The sequence below is a fragment of the Rhinoderma darwinii genome, chromosome 1, assembly GCF_050947455.1.
Source record: "Rhinoderma darwinii isolate aRhiDar2 chromosome 1, aRhiDar2.hap1, whole genome shotgun sequence".
In the NCBI taxonomy this organism is placed as follows: domain Eukaryota; kingdom Metazoa; phylum Chordata; class Amphibia; order Anura; family Rhinodermatidae; genus Rhinoderma; species Rhinoderma darwinii.
The window spans coordinates 63,551,729-63,573,995 of NC_134687.1; the positions used below are offsets into that span (position 1 = coordinate 63,551,729).

Sequence of the window (22,267 nt, forward strand, 5' to 3'; positions counted from 1 at the left end):
GGCGAACAGCATATGTCTCTATAGTGGTACAGGAAGCTACGCGTTTCGACCTAGGACTAAGGTCTTCATCAGGCTTCCTGTACCACTATAGAGACATATGCTGTTCGCCACACATGTCTTTTTTATGAAATAAAGCTACTTATACTTCCTACCCACAGAGATTCTTCCACAACTGGGGATTCGGCTAAATCTTCCACGCAAATGCAGGAGCGCCTTTCAAAAGAGAGTGATCGTTTTTTCTAACAATTTGGAACCAATGTTGAGGAGTGTATTTAAACTAGTCCTACTAGTGAGCAGACAAAGTTTTAAGAGAGAACCATAGGCACAGGCTTTCCTGTGTGTTCATGGACCAGGTATTCAATGTGTTACTCCTGGAAGGCCCCTTTCAAATGTGGAAATTATGAATATCCGATTATGTGTTCTGATCTGATTTCTGTTACTGAATTTAAGATAAAAGTGTAACTGTCTGCATGTTTTAGGATCTGAGAACACCAGTAATGAAGATTATCAGAGTATCGCACTTTACTTCGAGGGAGAGAAGAAGCATTTTCAAGCTGGGAAGTTTTTCTTGCTTTGCGGTCAACATGCAAGGGTAGGTGAAAGCCATAAACTAAGCAGCCACAACATAACATGGAGATTCTCCTGCTGCTTCTTGGTTCTCGACTTCAGACAATCCCCTTTGTGTATTCTGATCTTGCAGTCGTGTTTTATCCACAAGCTCCTTGCTAATCTACTCCTGAGCAATGTAGACGATTCTGTGGTCAGTGCTAGTCCGTTTTATTCACACACAGCAGGTTATATATGCCTGGGCAGACTTCTAAGATTAATTTTCAGTTTGCGTAAGAATATACATTTGAGAGATGGAAGGGAAGGAAGCAGATAAACGTTTAAAAGCTAGAGCGTTGAGAGAAGGCATAGGAGAGTTACAGGTAATGCCCACTGAGCTCTAAACTTGCAGTTCCACAAGTAGATAAAGCAGGTCTTAATCATGAAGAAACAATCCAGAAATCAGCCAGCATAGTGCAACTTCAACCTCTCCACTTACACAGATACATATCTAAAATAATATTTTCCATGACAAAGATGCACATACCCTTTAACCCGTTAGTGACCGGCCCATCGTGTTTCTACGTCGGTCACTAACGGGCCTTATTCCGATGCCATAGACTTTTTACGTCGCGGCATCGGTATAAGTAAACAGAGCAGGGAGCTGTCAAATCTCCCTGCTCTCAGCTGCTAGAGGCAGCTGAGGGCTGGGAGCGTCCCTGCTCTGCCATGTGAGATCGATATTAGTATCGATCTCACCCGTTTAACCCCTCAGATGCGGTGCACAATAGCGAGCACCGCATCTGAGTGGATTTGGAGAGCGGGAGGGAGCTCCCTCTCTCCCCCACCGACACCCGGCGATACGATCGCCGAGTGTCTGTGTCTCCAATGGCAGCCGGGGGTCTAATAAAGGCCCCCAGGTCTGCCTGGAGTGAATGCCTGCTAGATCATGCCGCAGGCATGACCTAGCATATGTCTGTCCGTGTTAAACGGACAGGCAGTAATACACTGCAATACAAAAGTATTGCAGTGTATTATAAATGCGATCGCAGAATCGCATATTATAGTCCCCTAATGGGACTAGTAAAAAAGTGAAAAAAAAGTTTAATAAAGTTTATTTAAAAAAAAATGTGAAAAAAATGAAAAACCCAGCTTTTCCCCTTACAAAATGCTTTACTGTTAAAAAAATAAAATAAAGTTACACATATTTAGTATCGCCGCGTCCGTACCGACCCCGACTATAAATCTATTACATTATTTAACCCGCACGGTGAACGCCGTAAAAAATGTAATAAAAAACTATGGAAAAATTGCTGTTTTCTGTGAATACTGACTTCAAAAAAATGTGATAAAAAGTGATCAAAAAGTCGCATCTACTCCAAAATGGTACCAATAAAAACTACAAGTCTTCCCGCAAAAAAAAAGCCCTCATACAACCGCATCGGCGAAAAAATAAAAACGTTTCGGCTCTTCAAATATGGAGACACAAAAACAAATAATTTTGAAAAAAAAGCGTTTTTACTGTGTAAAAGTAGTAAAACATACAAAAACTATACAAATTTGGTATCGTTGCAATTGTAACAACCCGCTGAATAAAGTTATTGTGTTATTTATATCACACGGTAAATGGCGTAGATTTAAGACGCGAAAAAGTGTGGCAAAATGTAAGGTTTTTTTCTATTTCCCCCCAAATAAAAGTTAATAAAAGTTAATCAATAAATAATATGTCCCCCAAAATGGTGCTATTGAAAAGTACAACTTGTCCCGCAAAAAACAAGACCTTATACAGCTATGTCGACGCAAAAATAAAAACGTTATAGCTCTTGGAATGCGACGATGGAAAAACGTAAAAAATGGCCTGGTCATTAAGGTCCAAAATAGGCTGGTCATTAAGGGGTTAAATGGTATGCTTTGTGCAATTTTGCGTGCAGCATTTGTGGAACTTTCAAATTGCTGTATTAAAGGGATTATCTGAGTTGTTAAATTATTTTGCGAACAGCTGCAAATGTCCTTAAAAAAAAATACAATCAGTACTCACCTATTGTTTTTCCCAATAATCCAGCGCTGATACTCTCGCGGTCCTCCCGGTGCTTGTTTACATGCGACCAGCAAATGACCACTGCAGCTAATCAGAGGCCTCAGCGGTCATGTCTTTTATTCCTGGCATTAATGCCCAGTGATGGGCACCATGATGCCAGGAATATGACCAGTCACCACTGAAGCCTTTGATTGGCTGCAGAGGTCACATGCTGGCCGCATGTAAACAAACATCGGGAGGACTGGCGGAGCGCCATCACTGGATCGCCGAGGGAAAGAATAGGTACGGATTGTTCATTAATTTTAGGACATTTTCAGCTGTTTGTAAAAAGTTTTAACAACTCTTAGGGTATGTTCGCACCGGGCGGATACGCTCCTTAAATGTACACAGCGTATCCGCCGTAGAGTCCGCAGGGAATACAGGCTGAAAAACTGCAACAAATTGTGGTGTCGTTTTACAGCCGGAAGGTCCGCTGCGGTTAACAACAGTAAAAAAAACAAACTATACTTACCCATAGTCATGGCGACACGTCCCCCTGACATTGAATTCAATAGGGAAAACTCACAACAGAAAATCAGCGATTCGGCAGCATTAATTGACATTGTGCGGATTACAAAAAACGCACCACAGGTCCCATTTATAAATGGTATTTCGGCAGTTTTTTTTTTTACGCAGTGTGTGGATAAGATTTGTTCAAATCTCATCCAGTCTTCTGCTACTGTATTACGCTACGGATTTTCGACAATGAAATCCGTTGCGGAAAATTCACACTGTTTACGCTACGTGTAGACATACTGTACCTATATTACCCATTTAACTAACCCAGTTTCCATATTTTTCTATATTTCAGGCTTTGAAACACTTTCTAAAGTGCTCAACTACTGAAGAAAATGCAGCCATAGAAATGGCAATAGAAACAGTAAGACAATGCAATAATTAACCTTTGTTCACCTCCAATTCTGCTTTGCTTTCCATAGATCTTGGTTCAAACACGATGTCATGTTCTGATTTCTCATTCAATATATTTCTTTCTGAACAGGTTGGCCAGGCCAAAGATGAGACGCTGACCAATCAGCTGATAGACTATCTAATGGGTGAAAGTGACGGCATGCCTAAGGTTTGTGAAATTTACTATTAGAAATGACTAAACATAAGTGCATTGCATTGTATTATTACTATGTATTTTACATTGGATGCTTTTCTTTTTAGGATGCAAAGTATCTCTTCCGCTTGTACATGGCTCTGAAGCAATACAGAGAAGCAGCCCGCACAGCCATCATCATAGCCAGGGAGGAGCAGTCCGCAGGTCACTATATAATTCACCTACCATCCAACGGATCATTATATATAAGATAAAACCAGCTATAGAGGAGGAGAATTCACTTGTCAATTGGTGTGCCGTGTACCATGTGCACAGTCAGACATACGCATGTATACATTGTGGTAGATGTAGCAATGTGTCTCCGCTGTAAAACGGGAGTAAATATGTCCTAAAATCGGTCACAGGAGACCTAGTTCTGATCCCAGAGATGCTACTAAAACCCCCAGTAATCAGCTGTAATCTGTAGGAGAACCTTACAGCAAGTTTTTCATTGAACTAAAGGGGCTGTCCATGTAATGTACGGATGTGTTGGGTCCTCCAGAACAATTGACAACGTTTGTAGCTAAAATTTAAACACATCAGATACATTATGCTGAATTTAATTGAAATCGAGGTAAGGTAACTGTACCCATAGCTTAATAAACAGGTAAGATTTGTGATTTATATATATATATATATATATATATATATATATATATATATATATAGTTTCGCTCTGATGCTGTAAGACTCTTACTTGCATAGTTGAATCTTAATTTTTTTTAATGAAAAGGTAATTATCGGAACGCACATGATGTGCTCTTCAGTATGTATATGGAACTGAAAACACAGAAGATCAAGATACCGACAGAAATGGCTACAAACCTTATGATCCTTCACAGCTACATCTTAGTCAAGGTAGTCTGACAATTTATTCACACTCAGTAAAGACCTTCACCCCACAGTAGTCAAGGCTAAAATAAATCTCTCCACGGTATGTGCCCACCATATCTACAACCTCTGTGACCCTCTACCCCTAACCCATTAACACCGATGTGCTTCAGTGGCCATCAGGAGGAGTATGTAAGAAATTTGGCAACTACGGTTGTGCCATGTTGACTGGTAGATCGGCGGGGCCTGCTTCAGACTCCAAGGCAACCGAAACAGTCGTACCCACCTACGCACACTTGACATGATGATTTTCTCTACCGGGTTGTATGGAATATATTGTGCCACATATGCAAACATATAGAATATACGTGGCAGTGTCCCCCTGTAGTGGCACGTGCCTGTCCTTACGACAGGTTCCCTATGAATCATAAGTAAGTTTACTGTGGAATACTTAGAATTTACAGAGCATCTTTTGCTTGTCTTTCTTTACAGATCCACGTTAAGCGTGGAGACCACATGAAAGGAGCGCGTATGCTGATACGTGTTGCAAACAACATCAGTAAATTTCCATCCCGTAAGTTGTCTTCATACAGTGCTGGCGCTACTTCATTGGCTTTCATAGTATCCGCTGCACAGTACTTCTTCATTTTATGGAATCATTATTATTAGGACGTGTATGTCGTCTATTATTAATACCAGCGGATATGTTTCTCTTGTTCTTCTAGACATAGTCCCAATCCTGACTTCTACGGTAATTGAGTGTCATCGAGCTGGTTTGAAGAACTCTGCATTTAGCTTTGCAGCCATGCTCATGAGACCTGAATATCGCAACAAAATAGACGTTAAATACAAGAAGAAGATTGAGGCCATGGTTAGGTAAGATCTATGAGCTGCAGTGTCTAGTCTTGTCCACTGTCTTTATTCCAAATGACTCTTATGTTTTTATGACAAGGCGGCCGGACACCTCAGAAGTGGAGGAAGAGACCACACCATGCCCATTCTGTGACTTCAGACTCCCTGAGTGTGAGCTTCTCTGTCCAGGCTGCAAGAATAATCTGCCATACTGTATAGCTACTGTGAGTACTTCAATATGTTAGTCGTACTGGACCTGTCATATTATTGTGTGTAAAAAATGAGTAGGGTCCAGATTAATGTTTCAATATATCTCCAAATATGAGAGTCCCTCCTAAAAACATCTCTTGGTCAATAGTAGGATTTCTCTCACGGATCTTTCAAGATGAAATCTTCCCCAAAGATTATTGGCTGAAAACTTTCAAGCCTAACCCCACGGAAGTAACCGCTTCCATATCCTTACCAGAATCTATGTTTCTATCTCTGCCCGCAGACCCACATAATGGATTCTGTAAACTTTTGTCTTTTAGGCTGCCTAGCAACCACTCGTCCCCCACTATGGATGACCACCAATTGCCTACAATGTAGCTACAGGAAGTTCTGTGTACTTTATAAGGGTCTCCCTCTAACTGCTACATAGGCTGATGTTAGATTCTTTTTATTTAGGCAACCGGAATCATAAGAAGATTGTAGCTTTAGTATTAACAAATGCAGGAACGAGAAAGGTTGCTTTGTGTGAACTTCGAGGGAAGCTTGGGAAGACATTGGCGTTAGATTTACTATTGTTGTAGCGCCAGAATTTTGGCCTAAGTTGCGCCTTTTTTTTTTTTTGCACAATTCAATTTAGACAAATTTATGATTGAGTTGCGCCAAATAGTACAGATGTTTGCGTCTTCTTTCAAAAGCCTCTTGATAATGGGGTTGTGGTTTAGCAGAAAAGGGCCGCAAAAAACTGGCGTCACCTAAACCAACCAAGAGATGTAATAAGGAAAAGTGTCTAGCAATATGGGCCAAATTTATCATAGAGCGTGCGCCACTGTGATAAATTTGGCGTACCTTCTGACTGCCTGGTCTAAGTTAAGCTGTCTAAATATTAGATAGTAAATCTGCCCCATTGTATAGCCGAGACTGGATTTAAAAGGCAGATTAATATTTTGGTCATCTAGCCATTAATCACTAATTATTTTAGGCAAAAAGATTACTAGCAGCTTTTGAAGATTTATATTTCATATAAAGCCACTTGAATTCTAAAAACTGACCTATGTTATCCTAGTATTTGTGTCCCCATATATCTGTAGAAGAAATCAATATGAAACAAGCTCCAATATATGTGCAAAAGAGAGAAGAAACATTGAAATTGCAAAACCAAGAAGGAAAAGTTTTAGAAATGTGGAAATCACAATAAACATGTTAGGGCCTGTTCACATCAGCGTTGCCCTTCGGTTGAGGGGTTCCATCAAGAGGTTTCCGTCGGATCAACCCCTCAACGGAAAGGCAAACTGAAACCTTATCAGAAACCTCCGAAGTAACCCCTCAACGGAAGGGCAACGCTGATGTGAACAGGCCCTTAATGATACGCAAATGATAAAAAAAAATGAAAACATCTTGATTTATTCAGTATCGAGTATTGGGAATTCAAAGCAATAATAAAAAAAATAAATGGGTGGGTTTACATATCTGCAACCTCGAGTACCCTTCTGCCAAAAGACCCCTCCGCGTCAGCCAAGGTATCCAGTCTGTAATGCTTCACGAAAGTATCGAAAGTATCAGCAGGGTTACTGCTTGGCAAATTTGATCTAGACCTACGTAGAGTCTTTCAGCCCAGGATGTTGATAGGGCCCTAGTAGAATGAGCCCTTATATCAGAAGGAACCGGTAAGTAAGCTTGAGAGTAAGAAAGGGAAATTATATTTCTAATCCAGTGACTAAGAGCTGACTTAGAAGCCCTCCCTCCTTTACGAGGACCTTGAAATTGAAGAAACAGCCTTTCTGACTTCCTAAAGGTATGACCTTTATCTATGTAGGAAAGGACTGACCTTTTTACATCCAGAGGATGAACAGGATGGTCCGGAGATTCTGAGGGCATAGTCGGAAGAGAAATCTCTTGATTGATATTATTAGTTGATGGAACTTTTGGTAGGAACCCCGTCACAGTTCTCAAAATAAGGCAATCCGGCCTGATTTTAAGGTAAGGATCCCTAGACAAGAGAGCTTGGAGTTCTCCTACCTTTTTAAGTAATGGCCACTAAGAACAAGGAATTTGAGGCTTATATTTTGGATGGGTTCAAACGGATGAGCAGATAAACATCGAAGAACGATACTCCGATCCCATGAGGCAACTGGAGATTTTCTAGGAGGTCTGAGGAGCTTAATTGCCCTGAAGAATCTGCTAACCAACTGATCTTTAGAAAATATGCCTTCTGAAAGGGAGTTAATTGCAGAAAAAATTACTTTTAAGGTATTGAGTTTTAAGCACTTATCATATCCTTCCTGGAGGAATTGAAGTACTGAAAGCAAGGCAGAGGGAGGCTTATTATTTGACGAGCACCAACTGGAATATGCTTTAGAGGTGGAGGGTCTTCTGGCACAGACCAATATATCCACAACTTTCTCTGAAGGCCCTTATCAGTTAGATTTCTCCTGTCAACTTTCATGCCGTCAAATGTAGTTTCTCTGAGTCTGGGTGATAGGACCATTCTGATGTAGAAGATCTATTGATACAGGCAACATCCAATACCAACCCTTGGAGAGCACTATGACGAGAGGAAACCAACCTCTTCGTGGCCAGAATGGAATAATCATGATCGCTGTAGCACAATCCTCTTAACTTTTTTAGTACTCTCAGAATTAAGGGAACCGGGGGAAACACATAGACCAGGAGATGTTTCCATGAAATGGAGAGGCTATCCAGAGCTTCCGGGTGACCCTTCATGGAGAGAGAACCGAACCTCTGGACTTTGGCATTCTGGACTGATGCCATCACATCTATTTCTGGCAAGCCGAATCTGCAGGTGATCTCCATTCCCGCTGGTTGAGAAGATTGTGGCTGAGCCAATCTGCCTGGAGATTCAGATGCCCCTTTATATGTACCGCTGCTAACTCTGCTACATTCGATTCCGCCCAATCCATAATCTTTTTGCATTCTTGGATTAGAGATGGACTCCTTGTCCCCCCCGTTTGTTCAGATAAAATACTGAGGCTATTTTGTCTGATTGCACAACCACTCTGTGGTGATAGAGAAACGCCTCGAAGTGGTGCAGCGCTAAGAAGATGGGCCGAAGCTCCTTCATGTTTGACGACAACTGTGCTTCCTCTGGTAGCCATAGATGTTGAACCCACCTGTGATCTAGGTGAGCTCCCCAACCCCGTTTTGAGGAATCAATAGTCAGAACTAATTGGGGTAAGGGACTGAGTGACCTCCGACTGCTGAGACGATTCGGAGTTAGCCACCAGTGGAGATCCGATATGGTTGCCTCGGAGAGGTGAATCCAGTGGTTTAAACTTCTTGGAGATTTGTCCCATTCGGCAGAATCTCCAACTGCAGGCTTCTGAAGTGCGACCTGGCCCATGGTACTGACTCTAGAGTAGAGGTGAGCAGGCCTAGGACACTCATTGCTGCTCTGATCTGAACTCTGTGAGCTGTAATCAACCAGTTAAATTTTTTATTATGTTGATAATTCTCTGAGGAGAAAGGATAAGAGACATATGAACCAAATTTATCACAAACCCCAAAACAGGGCAGCACTGGATTTTTTGTGGTTTACCAAAAACCCCAGATTGATTAGAGTTTTGAGTGTTACATTCAGATTATTTAGGAGCTGTTCCTTTGAGGAGGCTCTAAGAAACCAGGGGTCCAGATATGGAACCAAATATACCCATTTTAGTCTGAGGAAGGCCGCAATCACTACTACAATTTTTGTAAATATTCTCAGTGAGGATGAGAGGCCAAATGGGAGGCATGTGAACTGCAGATGTTTGACTGAGGACCCTAGATGAACTGCTATACCCTGAGAAATTTCTGGTGCCACTGGATGATAGGCACATGTAGGTAGGCATTTTTCTGATTCATTGTTACCATCCAATCTTGAGGCTGCAAGAGAGAAATTACTTACCTCACAGATTCCATCTTGAATTTGGTCTTTCTCATGAACCTGTTCAAGGAAGTAAGATCTATTACTAGCCTCCAACTTTGATCTTGTTTGGGGACAACAAAGACTTTGGAATAGACTCTGCACCGTCTCTGGTGATATGGAACCTCCTCTAAAGCCCCCTAGTCCTCGAAATCCTGAAGCAACTTTACTGATTGGATTGTCTGGAAAATTTTGAAAAAAATTGTTTGGGGGAAAAGACTAACTCCAGTGAGTACCCTATTTCTATTGTGGATAGTACCCATGCGTCTGACGTGACCGCATGCCAACTGATGTCAAATTTTTTCAGACTAGCACCCACAGGAGGAAGAGACAAGGCGTCACTGGTTATTTTGTCTGGACTCCTCTTGGCAATTTTTAATAAAAGAGGAGGCAGATGTTTGGCCTTTTTTCTGGGTGAATCTACGATTCAATTTAGAGTTCGAATAAGACCTCTTAAATTTCGGTAACCTTCTGCGTTGACCACAAAAATTACGGAGTCTTCCGTAATTAGACTTGGGAAAGGAGACCCCTTTATTGTCATTAAGAGATTTAAGAATGCTATGTAGATTTGGGCCAAACAAACTGCTAGGATGAAAAGGAATGGGAAAAAATTATGTTTAGATGGTATATCACCCTTTCTCCATTCCTTCAACCATAAAGACCTTCTGGCTGCTGTAGTTAGATACTATGCATCTTAATGTTAAGAATATGGCACTAAGGGAAAATCAGACAAAAATTCAGCCGCTAACTTCATTTTGGGAAGTAATTGTAGCAGTTCACTCCTAGAAGTACCTTCTTGTAAACTTTTGGACAGATCACTTAACCAAATACAGGGATTGAGGAGAATGAAGCTTTACATACATCCGCAGAGGAGGAGTAAGCTCTTTTGAGTAGGGAGTCTGCCGTTCTATCCATAGGTTCCCTAAGAAGGGAGGACTCATCTGAGGGGAAAAAGGCTTTTTTTTAGAAAGACAGGCTGCTGCCAAATCCACTTTAGGGGGGTTCACCAATCGATCCGTATAAGAGGGATCCAATCTATACAGAGACTTGAACTTATGGCCCATATCAATTTTTTTCCCCGGCTTTTGCCAGTCTAATTTGAAAAAAATCTTTCAGCAGATCATGTTCAGGAAAATATTTCCCTTGTTTTTTTGGAAAGTGGAACAACTGCTGTTTTTTTTAATGTTCCCCTTTCAAACCTTCTGATTCTACACACTCTTTGACAGCTCTGATGAGAGATGAAATGTTATCCTTCCAGAATAAATAATAATCATCAGGAATGCCTAGATCAGAGTCGGATTTGGACCCCACATCGCCTTCAGACCAAGACTGGATGGACTGATCTAGTGAAGATAAATCTTCAGCATATAGTTACATGGTTAGCACGGTTGAAAAAAAGACACATGTCCATCAAGCGGTTCTTTTCCTACGTTTAGTAGGAATGCTACCTTCTCCTTTAGGCTGGGTTCACACGACCATGTTACGTCCGTAATGTACGGAACGTATTTCGGCCGGAAGACCCGGACCGAACACATTGCAGGGAGCCGGGCTCCTAGCATCATAGTGATGTACGATGTCATTTTACGTGCCGTATTTTTACAGCGGCGCGTAAAATAAAGGCTCGTGGGAACAGAGAATCGTAAAACCCATTGCAAGCAATGGGCAGATATTTGCAGGTGTAATGGAGTCGCCTTTTCAGGCAGAATTCAAGGCGTAAAACGCCTGAATTACGTCTGAAAATAGGTCGTGTGAACATACCCTAAAAGATACAGGAAAATACATGTCCTACCTTTTGGCTGACTGGAGGTGCGAGCCCGGCAGTGGTAACTGCAACCAGCGAGTGAGAAATGCACCATTATATTCAAGAGGGATCTCGCGAGTCCCGTGTATGCATACAGTGGAATGCCTGTGCTGTCATCCAGGACCCGCGCGTAATAGCGCTAACTTCCGGACATGCGGAACTCTGCTGCATGAACGCCACTCCATATGCGCTCGTGTGAGGCTCCACTCCAGACATGCCAAGCATAAATTATTTTGCTAATTCTCCGGCCGCAATTTGGCAAGACGTCGGACACACCTGATCCACTGACCAGGGAGGTGTCTTTCAATACCTCTCCAACATACCCTTCACAGGGGAGAATAACGGAGGGCTCGGTGGACGCACTAGAGACCTCCCTAGGATTCCGCCAGCGGCCATCATCACATAAAATAAAAAAGCCTGTAGTAAGAAAAACCTGTTCAGCTGGGACAGAAGAAAAAAAACACATTGTATGCCCGTTCAATGTGTGCTTTAAACAATTGGCCTGAGGGTTAACGAGGTTGTAATTAAGACTAATTATGTTTTATTTTCTTCTGTACTAGCTGGCAGAAGCAGGTCATTAACCTATTGTGTGCTGCCTTTGCAACAATAGGGAAACCAAGGTCTCTCCGTTCAAGGATTCTATTCCTCTGTTTGCGACAAGTGACGATAAACTGGCACATTGAGGAAGGAGGTCCGGCTTCCGTACATTATGCCACCCCACACCATAATCCCGGGAGTAAGACCGGTGTGACATTCCCTTGTGGCGTTGCCGCTGTGGTTTCCAGACCAATCTACGGTTATCATTGCGTCCAAGTAAAAAGCGTGACTCATCGCTAAAGAGGATAGACCTCCATTCCAGCCTCCATTGCCTTCTTGCTGTGCATCACGATAGCCTTTGAGAGTGATGGTGTGTGGTCAATGGAACACCTGTAGCTGGACATCTAGCTCGTAGCCCAATGTCGTGGAAACGCCTCCTGATGGTTTGTGTCGACATGGATTGCCGCCTTAGACTTAGGGTGTGACATCCAATTTCACTTGTAGTACAGAATAGATCACTATGCACCATTCTTCCAATCAAGTCATCTGTTTGTGCAGAGGTTCGCCTCCGCACACCTCTTGCTGTCATTCCTGTTTGTTGTTCTCCCAACCTCTGGGACACGCAACATTGAACAGTGCTGACATCTAGGCCTAGGCACATAGCGATCAACCTGAGTGATAAACCATGGTCTCCCAGTTCAAGGATTCTGTCCCTCTCAATTTGCGTCAAGTAGCGATAACTGGCACATCGATGAACAGGAGGCATCGCACAATCATCCCATACCACTTCATCCGATTTTTGAGGTTTCACGTGGCTAAAAATCTTTGCTTTTAATTTGGCTTTCATGCCGCTCCCACATACCAGAGATTGGAGTTAGGTGCTTGAAAATTTGCTCATTTGCAGATCTTAGCGACACCTGCTACTTCCTCTATTTGCATAACCTTACGGCTTGTCCTTCTTGGCGTTGAAATTTCAATCTTGAGTGTATATTCAATTAGTTAATGAACTGAATGTGTACAAAATGTGTTTTTTTTTTTTTGCATTCTGACAGGGGCGGCATATGGTTAAAGACGACTGGTGCATCTGCCCACATTGTGAATTTCCAGCCCTGCATTCAGAGTTCAAAACGTGAGTGTAAATAGAAAAGTAACCTTTTTGAGATAAATAGAAAACTGTGTTTTTAATTTTTGCCGCTTGTGTCCTCGTGGGACAGTAACCACGGTTAGTGCCTGTTTCCCATCTGCATTGGTCTCCATCACAGAGACAGCCAAAAATACTATTGTTTCCGGTAAAACCATGGACACCCTGGTGGAAACCTGACAGTACCCATTAGAGTCAATGGGTTCCTTCGGCCCAGTGCTTCTTGTGTTTTTGTTGTTCTGCTCCCCTGATTGAGCAGAACGGAAAGACCAATGCATATGTGAACGATGCCGTAGGGACCTTTGCTTCCAGGAAGCGGACACTAGGTAAAGCGGTAGGCTCCTTCTTTGAAGTGTACCCTTCCTGATGATGCTGTGCTAAACAGTTGTTAGCAAAAGCTGACCATCCACGTAAAATAGCAGTCCCCGACCATCTCCCCAACTTCCCCACAAACATGCTTGGCCATAGCGCGTATGTTTATCCATAAGGGCGAGACTTATCTACCGTCAAAACTAAGGGTTTGATGTAAAGAAATAAAACAAAACATGCTGAGCCTCATTTCCCCCAAATCTACTGACAGTCGGGATGCCCCTATACACATTAGATTGTCTGCGGATTTGGTGGGAAACGCCAACATTCATCTAATATGTATGTACGCCAATAGTGGTAGGTTGCTCTGAATGAGAACACTCACTACATGTTGTCTGCTGATCTATAGGTCCTATATTATTTTGCAGTTAGACCAACTTCAGTTTATAAATAAGGGATTAGGTATAACATGTCAGACCATGGGAATGATATCAACAGAAGAGGATTGTTCTGATCCTTTGTGAGGCAGTGACCTATCTACCCAAGTGATTGTTAGTGAGGACAATGCCGACTACTGTATGTAGTGTATTACATAACGTTAATCCATTTGTACTCTCTTTCTCCCAGACTGCTGGAGTCAGAAAGCATCTGCCCCATGTGTTCGGAGAGAGTAACTGGTGCTCAGCTGAAGAAAGTTCTGGATTGCTCTACATATCTCAAGCAGGAGCAGGAGGATCAGTAAAACATTCGGTAAGCAGCCAAGCGATTTACATTGTTTGCATGGTCAGGACTGTAAGGAAGCACTGTATTACCAATAACATATAAAACAATGCAAGACTGATTAACATCTAGGTCATGGTATACGGTATGTACAGTGAGTGGGTAAGGCTTCGTTTACATCTGCGCCAGAGTCCCGTTCCGACGTTTCGTGGGAGCTTTCCGTCGGAACGGCACCCTGACTGACACAAACCAAAGGTTTCCGTTTCCATCACCATTTATTTCAATGGTGACGGATCCGGTGCCAATGGTTTCCGCTTGTCTCAGTTGTGCAAGGGTTCCGTCGTTTTGCCGGAATCAATAGCGTAGTCAACAACACTATTGATTCTGTCAAAACGATGGAACTCTTGCACAACGAAGACAAACGGAAACCATTGGCACCGGATCCGTCACCATTGGAATCAATCTTTGGTTTCCGTTTGTCAGTCAGGGTCCTGTTCCGACGGAACGAGACCCTAGCGCAGATGTGAACGAAGCCTAATACGGTCTTATTGATCTGGGACTTCTCTGTTTTGGTATATATCACGTTCAGATCAGGGAAAAAAGGTAAAACCATAAGTCATTGCCTCAGCACAATAAAGGGGCTAAGCCATCAATATTTAAGTCCCCGAGAACCCGTTTCAAGTGGAGATCAGGGATATATCGTTTACTATTTAATTCAGTCTTTTGATGTAAAAGAAGCTGTTTATATGTTACCAGCTCTCATAGAGCCCGAGTCCCGCTTCCCCTGCCCACACGGTGATTGACAGTTGTTCCTGTATAGGTTTGTACAAAAGGGAGAGCTGCACTTGCTACTTTTGCAAAGAGCAGACGGGGTTGCAGCGTGTGGGCAAATTTATTATCATTTACGCTGTGGGCGTAACAAGCTAGAGGCCCATGTGGCTTCCTTTATGAACAGAAGGCACATGCAGATGTGAACAGAGCCTTACTCCACTTTTTGTCGCTGTGCATTTAATCTGTTTTTCTTCTCTTTCTAGGGTTTCATCTTTGTTTGACTTCATCAAATTTACAGACTTTGTATTTTTCTCGATACATTTTATTGTAATCAGATCTGTATATACTTTGCAATGGGGATTTTGTATTTGTGATGGTCACCAATTTGTTATCTAAATTTGAATATTTATAATAAATAAGTTGTTGTAATGTTGTAGGGTATTTTCCTCTAATGGTGGAAGATTCTGTCTTATTTCAAGTGTAAACAAGTTAATAAAGTCCAGATTCATGGGCTTCTCGAAGCAGCGGACAAAAACTCAGGAAGCAATTCTTTCAGGAAAAATAGAGGCAAAACAGGAAGCAATTCGGTATCTTTTCATATCTTTTTCTCCTGCTTCCATTTCCAAAATGTCAAAGAAATAGAGGTTAGGCTTCGTTCACATCTGCGCCAGCGTCCCGTTCCGACTGAGCGGGACCCTGACTGACACAAATGGAAACCAAAGGTTTCTGTTTCCATCACCATTGATTTCAAAGGTGACAGATCCGGTGCCAATGGTTTGTTTGTCCCAGTTGTGCAAGGGTTTCCAACGTTTTGACGGAATCAATAGTGTAGTCAACTACGCTATTGATTCCCTCAAAACGACGGAAACCATTGGCACCGGATCTGTCACCTTTGAAATCAATGGTGATGGAAACAGAAACCTATGGTTTCCGTTTGCGTCTATCAGGGCTCCGTTCCGACGGGAAGCTCCGACAGAACGTAGGAACGGACCCTAGCGCAGATGTGAACGAAGCCTTAAAGGGTTTAACTAAACACTTATCCAATTGCCATGAGTCTGAACTCTGTGACCCCTACCAATTACTTGAACAGACTGTCGTAGTCAAAGGCCATCTATGCCACTTCATTCTAGTGATCGCTGTGAGTCTGCCACCCATTGGACATTGGTTACATATTACATGCCACCAATGTCTGTGTTACAAAACAAACCCTTTAAATAGGAATTGAAAACAAGATCTGTAAGACCAAGAAATTCTGACAGGACTTGAAGTAGACTGGTCAGGGATGCAACACAAAACCTTCACCATCACTACCAGGGACTTGCAGTAATGTTTGGCGGCCACATGAGTAGTGGTCTGAACATAAACTTCATGTAAGAGTCATCAGAAGAAAGCCTTACCTGCAATCTCATGAGTCATAGTCATTTTGGAACCAAGTGTTGTGGTCCAAGGAAACAAAAAGATGGCGACATTCACCAAAGGAAAGTTTGGAGAGAAAAAAATTCAAGAAAATAACATATTGCCAACTGTTAGGCCTTGTTCACATGGCGCTAAAAAAAAACCAGTGTAGACGCTAGCGTTTTTGTAATGCGTTTTTTAAACTAGGCGTTTTTTTATGCTTCTTTTGCGTATAATTACGACACCCATTGACTATGGGAATTAGGGAAATTCTTTGGCGCTGAAGATGCGTCTAACAAATATTTTTTATGCGTAAACAAAAAACCCTGCGTCGTATGCACGGACAATGCGCTTTCCCATTGATGTCCATGGGAAGCATAAAACAAGTGTTTTTGATGCGTTTTTTCGGGGGCGTAAAACGCGTCTAATACATGTGTGTGAACAGGGCCTTATAGATAGAAAAATTATTGGATTCTTCTACATATCAACAAATCCCAAAAGCCAATGTCTTAGAAGTTCGATATTACAAGACTGATCCAAAAGACTGTTAGGCCCCATGCACACGATCATAAAAACACCCGTGATTATGGGCCCATAGACTTGTATTGGTCCGGAGTAAAAGACATGATGTAAACTTCTGGTACTTGACATCAACGGCGTAGTAATGAAAATCACTGAGCACCACCAAAACCAAGTTTATTGCAGGGTAACCATCCAATCTGCAAAGAACCCTGACAAGTGTTAACCCTGTAGTAGTGCTGCAGAAGACACCATCGAAATGAATGATCTGTCTATGTAATGTACTAACATTTTGGGTTCTCTAGTGTCAGCGATGCTCTTTGTAGCCACTCTCAGCTCTAATTGATAGATGTGCTGAATGAGCACCCCCGCCCCCCCAAAAAAAACAAACAGCCCCTTTAAAGATCACCACAGCCTCCCTGGTTTGTTAACTGGCAGGGTTCACAGATCGTAGACCCCAACCAATATTATCTTCCAAGTTAACGAATGAGAATACAAACACTGCAGGTGATGAAAGTCAAGCATAAAGAACAAAATATAACAACAGATTAAGTTTCTGTGAAACAAATTTTAATGAAGCTTTCATATAGTTACAATAGTATTATACAAAACAAAGTACTTTGTTTATTTTCTATATACAGAAGAAAGTAGGGAAGACTCTGTAAAATAAAGTACACTGGGAAAAAGTGCTGGAGAAGGGCCCAAAAGCACAAAAGTCTGAATGGTACATATTAAAAAAATGTGTATGTGGAGTCTTTCCTCATTACTGTTACCATCCAGGAAGGTCAAGACTCATGTCAAAGTCCGCCAGTCCACTGTATGTTTCCATCCAGGACCAGATGTAACAGATCTGTCTGGAGTAGTCACCCGTCTCCCATTCTACTCCTCACTTGGCTTTCTTAGTTTTTGCTTTACTTGGCTTTTTGTCTCCACCTTTTTCCACCTTGGAAGACTTTGAGGACTTTGTGGATTTTGCTTTTTTTGCCTAGAAGTAATGAAAAATATTTTAGACCTTAAAGGGGTTTTCCACTACCGGACAACTGATGACCTATCCACCGGATATGATCGGTGGGGGACCGACACCCGGACCGATCACCTGCTCTGGAATTCCGGAAGCAGATGGCTCCGTACACTGCATAGCAGCAACTGCCGCTCTGGCTCCTATCCACTTGAATAGGAGCAGAGCTTCAGTACTGCAGCTAGGCCACTACTCCGTGGCCGGAGCCATCTGCTCCCGGATTTCCGGTGCTCGGAGGCAGCGGGTGATGGGTGTGGGGTCCGGATGTTGGTCCCTCACCGATCATCCGGTGGATAGGTCATCAGTTGTCCGGTAGTGGAAAACCCCTTTAAACTTTCTCAATACAGAAATTTAAATGAAGATATACATGTTTCTTAAAATTTGCTATTAGCAAAATAAAAAAAAAAAACAGCTACCCTCCAGAGACTAAGTGCCAGGTGTGCAACACAAGACCTTCTCCCATATGGCACCCCTGGTCTTTACAGGACCGTGCTGAAGCGGGGATTTCACCTGCTCTTTCTAGCATCTGTTGCTTTCATTTTTTTAAGCCACTGCATAACAAATTATACAAAAACGATTACTTGACTAGACCATGGCCCCTCAACCGATGTCAATCTTGTGCCCACCTCCAATCCTAGTCTCAGTGGTGGGTTTCTATTCTGCCCTCCTCCCATATACACCTTCTCTCTCAGCCTCTTTGTTCTGTTTATATCTAGATTTGTCTTGTGAATCCAAGCGTTGCTTGCTTTATTAGCTTCCTTTGCTGACTGAATTAGGCTGTGATTGGACGTTCTGTCTATCAATGGTTTTATAGCAAATACGACACATTGTTCTTTATCTTGTGTTTGCGGTCTTCTCTTTTTTTTTTTTTAAATAGTTTTCAAAAATATACAAAAGAATCCAATGGTTTCAGGGACTGAATTTAGAACCCAAAACCACCATATGTTGTGCCTCTTGATTTTGGTGGTCAACTGGGCCAATGAGGAACATCCGAATGTATGGCAAGAGCTGTAAGGAGCTGTGTGCACAACACGGAGCAATTCAGTGAGAGATAACAGGTTAAAAAGGAAGCTCATCAATGAACGTCAGCTCTCCAGCCCGTTACCTCAAGCCAAGTGAGAGCATTCGAGTTATACAAATAGAATTCCAGCCAGAGAAGCAGCAACTGATTTCCCGGGGGGTTATGAACTTGGCCATTTTAATTCTGGATGTTATTAAAGAACCTCTACATATAGCTGCAGGCTCGGGAAAACTTATTACTGGATATTATTATATTATAAGGTAGGAGTTGTCTAATAACTCTAAGCTATGCGCACAGTATTAAGTCAGAGCTGAACACCACAACAATAAGCTTCAATCATTGCGAACCTCAAATATACATCAGTAAGGCCTCATGCCCACTTCAGTTTTTTTCGTCAGGGTGCGATCCGTTGTTTGAACTGATCACACCCTGACACATTCATTTCAATGGGACCATGAACACTTCTGTTGTTTTATCGGAACCGTGCGGCCGTTCCGTCAAAAATAGGACAGGTCCTACTCCTGCACGTTTTTGATGGAACAGTCTCAGCCTTTTTTTTGATTTGGTCTGTGAAACAACGGACTGCACACGGAAACCATCTGTGTGTGTGGTCCGTGTTTCATGGAACAGTTATTAGCGGCCGTACGTCTGACGGAAGTGTGCATGAGGCCTAAATCTGTAGGACACCTCCACGTTGTTTATTGTTCCTAGACATGAAGCCCATTGGACCTCAATACTCAAAACTGTCTAACAGAAAAACTAGCCTTGTTGCTCATAGCAACCAAATACAATTCCGCTTTCATTTCTTAAATGGGGTATTCCGGCCTCAGCAAGTTGTTATTTTTTTTTTGTATAACTAATTCTGTATTAATTCCTCACTATTTTCAAGATCTCTGCTTGTGGTTATTCAGTAGGAACATTCATGGTTTACTTCCAGTGGATACAATTCCGTCCATGGTCGTGTGATGGACACACAGGTGCACAGCCCGTTACAGTTGCAGCATGTGTATCAGAGCGGTGTCTTCTGATCCCAGTGTATTTATATGGATATTTAACATATTCTTCTTGGAGGTTAGGGCTATTCGAATACATTTTCAAATCTAGAAACCTAAAATGTCGAACAATGGGTGATACGCACTAAGCAAACTGTGCCAGAATTCTAGCTCAAATTGCGCCAAAAAACTGGCGTACATGTTGTGCTCCAAATCTTACATTTTTTACTGATTAATTTGGCGCAGTGTCTGCCTGTGTGGTCTAGTTTTCTTCCATCTAACTTCAAGACAGTATTAATAAATCTCCCACATGATGTCCTTTACCTTTATCATTGCGTCTCCTGCGACATCATCCTTATTCTCTTCAGTCTGTGCGTCTTCGACATTCGCCTCTTCACCATATTCAGACTGTAGTGCAGAAGCGGGATCTTTTTTTGAGGCCTTAACTATTTGCAGAGAATAAGGGGTGCGATGTGTTTCCTTGTTGTAGCCACGTGTGAATGCCGCCTTCACCTGACAGAAATTATAACCGGTTATTATCTCGAATGGATAAACCGCCACCATACAGTGTGGCGCTGCACTATGACGGCATGAATAGACAACACATTGAGCCATATTTGTAAATGTGCAAAACTAGCGTAAAAAGTGTCCTGAAAACAGTCACAGGATTTATCAAACAATTGCGCCACTGACATCGAAAACAAGTTTTAATTTTGCCTCAATGAAAGTGGCGGTGTGGGCGCAGCGTGACTGGTGAGGCGCAACTATGCTACATATATAACAAGAAATTTCATATTCAAAAGTAAAGTAAAGGTTAGGGAGGTCAGACGAGGAGTAGCTTGTGCCGGTTTCAAAACATTCACTACAATTAGACTATGGCTTTAAAGTAGCGCCCAAGATTTATGCTAAAATAGCATTACCGCAACGCATGGAACTTGTTTCCGTTGTGGGTCCTGCTGGCAGTTCAGTCACTATTGATGTTGGTATCAATAGTTATGCTTGCGCTATTCTTGACGTCAAAAGTGACAGAACTGCCGAACTGACAAACCGCCAGAAACCTAGATGGAACAAGTCAATGTGGTACGTTGTGTACAATTTGGACCGGTCGTATGGAAGCCAAGACGCAAATATGAACATAGCCTAAAGCAAGGAACGGCAGCTCTCAGAAATGACGGACTGTACATTAACGAATGATTATGATGGAAAAAGAGAATAGATATTGTGGCATGTACTGGCCTTCTAATTGGATGCTCAGAATGGCTCATTGTCGTGTAGACATTTTCATCACATAGATTTATGTGGATTAGGGAATTCTACATTTCCTCACAACTTCGCTGTACCTTGGGATCCAGTTTAGAAAAGGAGGTGGGTTTTCCTCCCCAGCTGCAGATCTCCATTATGTTATCATAATCTTCCTTCATCAAGTAGTAAGTGTCCATAAGATCCACCACTTCCTGCACACCGTCTGTCCCATGCAATGTCAATGGTTGCACCAACTTGTCCCTCATATATGGCAAGTAATCCAAATTAAGAGCGTACTTACTTGTTCTTGTTCTGAGAGATGGGCAATATGAACAGCGTTAACATCGTTTTCCACGGACAAAACAGATTTATTAGACAGCTGGCAAGTTCAGCAAAATTAATGTAATGTGCATGGGCAATTTATCCCTTGGCACATTGATGAAACTGGATGTCATGTATTGCCTGGTCTAGAGGGTCCATGAACTAGTTACGTCAGTACGATGCACCCGCACCATCAAAAGTGAGAACCGGACTCCCGTTATAACGGAAAGCATCAGAGAAACCTCCAGTCTCGGCCATTTATCCCCCTAGATGCTTCTGTTAATTGCGACTGTGGCATCAAAGGAGCTGTCAGCCCATTGGCAGGATCATGGGGTACCAAAAGATTATTATGCCACTCGGTTGCCAAGCAAAGGCCCAAATGTCTGCCACAGATATCAGCCTACAATAGATTGCCTGTCCATGATACACAGACAGGCAGTAATACTTTGAAAATACACAAAAAAAAAAAAGTTTCAAAATCGAAATGGTATCCCTTAAAAAAAATAAAAAAAAATAAAAATAAATAAGTGTGTGTGTGTGTGTATATATATATATATATACACACACACACACAAGAAAAAAAAATGTGCATGCACTGCACATGGCGTTAAAAACAATCGCTTAATTCACAGAGCAAAAACACAATAAAATTTGTAATGGCTATCGGAATGCACCGATGAAAACATGAAAAAAAGGCCTGAAATAAGCCGGGTCCTTAACCCCTTCCCTCCTCAGGCATTTTTGGGATTTTCACTTTTGTTTTTTCCTCCCCACCTTCCAAAAGCAAAATTTTTTTTATTTCTCTGTCTATATAGCCATATGAGGTCTTATTTTTTTCAGGACAAGTTGGAGATTTTCATAGCACCATTTATTGTACCGCATAATGTACTGGGAAGCTGAAAAAAAGCAAAATAGTAAAAAACAGCGATTACACCATTTTTTG

The 22,267-nt window shown here is 42.1% G+C and overlaps 2 protein-coding genes across 4 annotated transcripts in view; one reads left to right on the plus strand and one right to left on the minus strand.

The window, feature by feature from the left end:
- The window catches only part of WDR19 (WD repeat domain 19), a 62,073-nt gene extending 46,824 nt beyond the window's left edge, over window positions 1-15,249 (plus strand). Inside the window, exons 27-37 of the mRNA XM_075859193.1 lie at window positions 480-592; window positions 3,435-3,503; window positions 3,624-3,701; window positions 3,794-3,890; window positions 4,459-4,583; window positions 5,049-5,130; window positions 5,282-5,432; window positions 5,509-5,632; window positions 12,928-13,004; window positions 13,953-14,075; window positions 15,080-15,249. Of these exons, the coding sequence (XP_075715308.1) occupies window positions 480-592; window positions 3,435-3,503; window positions 3,624-3,701; window positions 3,794-3,890; window positions 4,459-4,583; window positions 5,049-5,130; window positions 5,282-5,432; window positions 5,509-5,632; window positions 12,928-13,004; window positions 13,953-14,067 (1,031 nt within the window). The 3' untranslated portion in view covers window positions 14,068-14,075; window positions 15,080-15,249. The remainder of the gene's footprint in view (window positions 1-479; window positions 593-3,434; window positions 3,504-3,623; window positions 3,702-3,793; window positions 3,891-4,458; window positions 4,584-5,048; window positions 5,131-5,281; window positions 5,433-5,508; window positions 5,633-12,927; window positions 13,005-13,952; window positions 14,076-15,079) is intronic.
- A 2,034-nt stretch (window positions 15,250-17,283) lies between these two features.
- Window positions 17,284-22,267, minus strand: part of RFC1 (replication factor C subunit 1) — an 80,904-nt gene continuing 75,920 nt past the window's right edge. For all 3 annotated transcript variants that reach the window (XM_075859207.1, XM_075859217.1, XM_075859225.1), the window contains exons 23-25: window positions 21,102-21,315; window positions 20,086-20,274; window positions 17,284-17,715 (exon numbers count right to left, since the gene is read on the minus strand). In XM_075859207.1, the coding sequence (XP_075715322.1) occupies window positions 17,617-17,715; window positions 20,086-20,274; window positions 21,102-21,315 (502 nt within the window). In that variant the 3' untranslated portion in view covers window positions 17,284-17,616. The remainder of the gene's footprint in view (window positions 17,716-20,085; window positions 20,275-21,101; window positions 21,316-22,267) is intronic.